The sequence below is a fragment of the Drosophila teissieri genome, chromosome 3L, assembly GCF_016746235.2.
Source record: "Drosophila teissieri strain GT53w chromosome 3L, Prin_Dtei_1.1, whole genome shotgun sequence".
Classification (NCBI taxonomy): Eukaryota; Metazoa; Arthropoda; class Insecta; order Diptera; family Drosophilidae; genus Drosophila; species Drosophila teissieri.
In genome coordinates this window covers 10,903,494-10,908,257 of record NC_053031.1, presented here as the reverse complement: position 1 = coordinate 10,908,257, position 4,764 = coordinate 10,903,494, and the positions used below count along the sequence as shown (strand labels likewise).

Sequence of the window (4,764 nt, the reverse complement as noted above, 5' to 3'; positions counted from 1 at the left end):
AATTTAAAAGTCGAAAGATCAATTGTTTCTTAGGAAACTTCGAAACCTACAGAGTAACTTTTATTTTAATTATTCACCTCAAACATTATTTTTTCATGCAATTTTCCTTTATCTAATGACTAATACAAAAATCACATATTTTTGTATACTTCACGTAATTTTAATAAGTCCCGTTAAAAAAAATCTAAAAAATTCGATTTCATGATAATGCGCCATTAGGTAGGCATGTGCAGATGCAATCAAGTACACGCCCCGTTTACTTTAGAATACGATTAAAAGTTATTAAAATAAAACATTCCTATACATTATTAGGGGTAAGCACTAAAAAAAAATAGACGATTAAAACAACTTTTACTAATACACTAAAGACAACTAGGCGGATACGCGATCTGCCACTTAGATGCGAAAAAAATTGTTGCCTACTTAATGGCGTTATATCTTATACGCAGTGTTTACATAATAAAAACTGCATAAACCTTACGATTTAATGTTTTGAACGTTTTTAATATTTTATTTTGATAAAATTTCATTTTAATACTCTTTTACTTGATCACCAATAGAGTTAAGGATGTTATTTTCACGTTGCAGTTAACAAGTTTCAAGCCAAATCAGATATTACTGCCGCATTACTATCCCCCACCCGCCGTTGGCCCCACTGTGCCAGCTCCAGTGCGTCCCACTGTCCGTCGGTTGCTTCGTCACTTTGTTGCGTGTTCGTGATGCAGTTGTTGTTTGCCCTGGATGTAGTTGTTGCAGTTGTTGCTGGGACTCCGGTTTAGACAGCCGGGCTTCGGACTCCGGGTCTCCTCCGCCTGCCTCCCTCTCTCTCTTTTGCTGCTCCCCTTTACACCCCCACAGCCCCCTCGGCCGACAGTCGACTTCGGTCATCGTGGATTTCTCTGCTCTCCGTTTTGCGGACCTGCATTTTGCTCTGCACTCTGCGCTGCTCTTTTGTTTTGCTTTCCGCTGCTTCTAATGCTCGCCCCCCACTCACCCCTTCGCCGACAACACCCTCTCTTATTCGGTGGCTCCAAGTTAGAGAGAGGGAGAGAGAGAGGAGACCCCCAAATGAAAGAGAGGTAGCTTGTTTATCGTTGCCTTTCTTTTGGGCAGCCTGCCCGCTGCTTTTTTCCGCCTCCTCCTTCATCTTCCTCTTCTACTTTCAGTGCTTTTCTTCTCTGTTGTTTTCGGTTTTTGCAGCTCTGAGCTTCGCTGCTTCTGCCGCTGCTGCGCTATGTTGTTGCTTTTTGTCTGTCTTCTCTTTGGTCTTGTTGCTTGTGTCTGTTTTGCTTTTTCGCCCTGCCATCTTACACACTCACTCACTCACACATACACACCCAGGCAAGCACCTACACGCGGAGACTTTTGTATGTAAAACTGACGTCGACGCTGCTGACTCTTCTTTCCTTTTTCTGTCTTTTTTTTTGCACATTCTCCCTGTTCTCTCTTCTCGCCTGCATTTTGTGTATCTCATCTCGTGTACGCTTTCGCTGCCTTTCCAATCTCTTCGGCATCGGGGCAACAACAACGAAAAGCTGGCGTCGCCGTCGCCGTCATCGTTTTCTCTATTTTCCTCAATCGCTCTGCCTTTTCATTTTCAATTCGCATATTTTTGCAAACTCTACTTTCAGTTATTCGCCGATAATTGATGTCAAAGGACGCAGTTGTGCTCCGCCGGCGCAGTTTCACATCGCCTTTGGAATCATCGCCGCGGTACAGGTATCATTCAGTGCCAGTGTGACCAGTTTCAGTGTGGCCATGCCCAAGGAGGATCCGTTCGTGAATCGGGCCCAGCTCTTGAAGGCGATCAAGAAGTATCCGGAGATCTGGGACTCCAACAACAAGCTGCACATGTGCCGCAGCGTCACCTCGCCCATGTGGACGGAGATCGCCGAGCAGTTCGGCGGTCATGTGCCGACAGGTGAGCCCAGCCAGGAGTACCCGTACCTCGGATCCATTCCCCTTTCCGCCATAAGCCCCCCTCACACTCTACGGCACTGCTCCATTCGCCAACTTTGCAGCTAGCAGTGCTGATTTGTTGCTGCCTTTAGCACTCTCCTTTCGCCTTCTCTTTCGAAGCGCATTCAGTGGCGCAGGCATGTGCTTTGCAAAGGGGGGCTGAATTTGAACATGAAGATGGTAAAGTCTTAACACTTTAAAGTTCCCAGCTCAACAACAAAAATCCACGTTGAATACATTTGGCTTAAGGGCTAATTCATTACTTTCCTAAATTACGTCACTGCACTTGGTCTCGAAATAGACAAAGGGCATATCGGATAGAAATTCGAGGTCTCTGTCCGTTTGGAATAATAGAAGAGGCAACGCCACTATATAATGCAAATTGAAGCGCTGGCAGTAGAAATAATTGACGGGTGGAATGTACTTTGATAAATGCAATTGGGTGGCCCAATGTAAGCTTAGTTATCTGCACCGCGCCACAAGATATTACAATATTCATGAACAGAAGGACTAGACTTCGCACAGTGGAAATTAGAGTCAATTTATTGGAAACTTTAATGATCAAGATATAGAACATATTATTTAAGAATAAACCTTTTTTCCATTTTTTATTTATTGCCAATTTTTAGTTAAGCTGCAATCGATCTGGAGCCAGATGAAGTACCACTATCACAACTTGGTCCACCGCCAGATCCTCCACAAGGATCGCTTCAACACCAAGTGGGAGCACTTCGAGCCCATGTCCTTCATGTACAACATTACGGTGGCCAAGATCGTGGGCGCTCAGTCGAGCGGCGGCAGTGGCGGCGGCACCTCCTCCGATGTCCCATCCACTGGCACTGAAGCCCCAACTGTGGGGGAGGAACCAGCTGCCCCAGTGGTGCCTCCTCCATTACCCACCGCCTCCCATGGTCGCGGACGACCCAGTGGTAGCTTCAGCTGGCTGCAGACCGCAACCACCCCCACCGCCCCACAACTTCCGCATCTAATCGCTCAGCCGCCCCATGGTCAAGGTCATGGCATGACATATACCGCCTTTACGGGACTGGTACCACCACCAGCGACTGTGGCCTCAGAGGCGGTGGCCACGCCCCCGCGGAAGTTGGGCCGCCCCAGTTCGTTGCACAATAGCATGCGCGGACGTATCATCGATGCCATCAAGACGCGTCCATCGCTGTGGGCGGGACGCCAACGGAGTGAGAAGGGACAGGGTCAGAGTAGAACCTCCGCGGTTTGGAAGGAAGCGGCCATGGAGATGGGTCTGACACCGAGTAAGTTGATTCCATCTTAAAAGATCAATGCCGAAACACAGAAATATGGCAAACTAATTTAAGCCACTGTGTACTTAATCCTATGATGAAAAGATATTTCAAAAACTGTGTACTTAATCCTTTGATGAAAAGATATTTAAAAACTTTATTTAATTAAGTAGTACAATGAATGTGCATTTTAAAAAGTTCCCCTGCTCTCCCAAAAACATCTGATACCTTGCAGCTCTCATGCAAACGCGCTGGTCAATCATCAAGCAGCGGTACGTAGACGAACTGCAGAAGGAGCGCCACGCCCAGTACTCCCACCAGTCCTTCCGCTCCACGTGGGAGCACTTCGATCGGATGTCCTTCATGCGGGAGATCCTGCTAAAGAAAGTGGATGAACGGGAGCAGACCCGCGAGCAGATCCAGGAGATCGTCAGCGAGCAGCAGCACCACCAGCAGCCGCAGCACCATCCATCGCAGCACTTGCACCACTACCGTCCACCACAGCCGCCAGCCGGATTGGTGGAGCACGCCCAGGACATGCCCATCGGGTTGGTGCAGCACCACCAACACCAGGAGGCACACCACCCACCGCTGGCCATGCACCATCCGCAGCACCCACAGCCCATACGCCGGCGGGTCAAGCACGAGTCAGATCTGGAGTGGGATCCCTTTGAGATGATTCTCCACGTCCATGGTGCCGGGGAGCCAGCTGCCAATTAAAGACTGAGAAAATAGGGATAGTGGAACCTTAAACCCACCTGAGAAAAAACCTGCACAATTTAGTTTTTCTGGCACTAAATAATATACAATTTATAGATCAATATTTCAATATAATTGAACGAAATTTTCTTGTTTATTTTCTATGAATTGATACAACCTTTTAAAGTGAATGGTGTGCTTCGTTACTTATAGGTTTCTTCTCAGGTGCAATTTAGAGACCCTAAAATAATCGTCAGATGTAAAATCATTAGCTATATACCGCATGCCCACATCTATTGAAAAACCCTTTTGTAATTCCATTTTCTACTAATCCGCAAATAAATACATCACTAAGATATAATAAATTCACTTTGTATAGTTCTGGGGGGATATATATATCTCAATTAGTATAATTTAGATACTTACATGTATTGCTTCAGGATTAATGAATTGATATTAAATTAGCGCTCATTCAATTCGAAACTGAAACGGATACAATTCACGTTATATAACCGGGTGGTATACATTGCATCAATATCAATTTCGAGGAGAATGCGAGTGTAATTTCCGAATGAAAGGAGATTTATTCCATCTGAAGTGCTTTGCACTCAATCAATTGCGATAATCGTGATGCGATGCGACGGATTCAGATTCGAGAACGCCCCGAGCGCGAAAAACTAAATTATGCTAATTCTCACAGTGTGTGCAACATTTGTCGATTGCCAAACATGTTTCAAAAACACACACATACAATGTGGCACTTGGAGTCATCCAATAAAGCTCTGCTCTTACCCCCATCCATCCAGGCATACAGCTATCCAGGCATACAGCCATCCAGGCATCCAGT

The 4,764-nt window shown here is 46.0% G+C and overlaps 1 protein-coding gene across 1 annotated transcript; it reads left to right on the top strand.

Annotated features, from left to right (window-relative positions):
* The first annotated feature begins 1,504 nt into the window (after positions 1 to 1,504).
* LOC122616675 lies at positions 1,505 to 4,282 on the top strand. The gene is made up of 3 exons (XM_043792215.1): positions 1,505 to 1,921; positions 2,589 to 3,230; positions 3,454 to 4,282. The coding sequence occupies exons 1-3, from the start codon at positions 1,759 to 1,761 to the stop codon at positions 3,936 to 3,938; spliced, it is 1,290 nt and encodes a 429-aa protein (XP_043648150.1). The 5' UTR covers positions 1,505 to 1,758; the 3' UTR covers positions 3,939 to 4,282.
* The last annotated feature ends 482 nt before the right edge of the window (positions 4,283 to 4,764 follow it).

Bases quoted from the DNA above. Each gene is read 5' to 3' on its own strand.
- LOC122616675 (XM_043792215.1), top strand. From the start codon at position 1,759: ATGCCCAAGGAGGATCCGTTCGTGAATCGGGCCCAGCTCTTGAAGGCG. The intron at 1,922-2,588 runs GTGAGCCCAGCC...GCCAATTTTTAG, and splicing joins CGGCGGTCATGTGCCGACAG to TTAAGCTGCAATCGATCTGG. The intron at 3,231-3,453 runs GTAAGTTGATTC...GATACCTTGCAG, and splicing joins GGAGATGGGTCTGACACCGA to CTCTCATGCAAACGCGCTGG.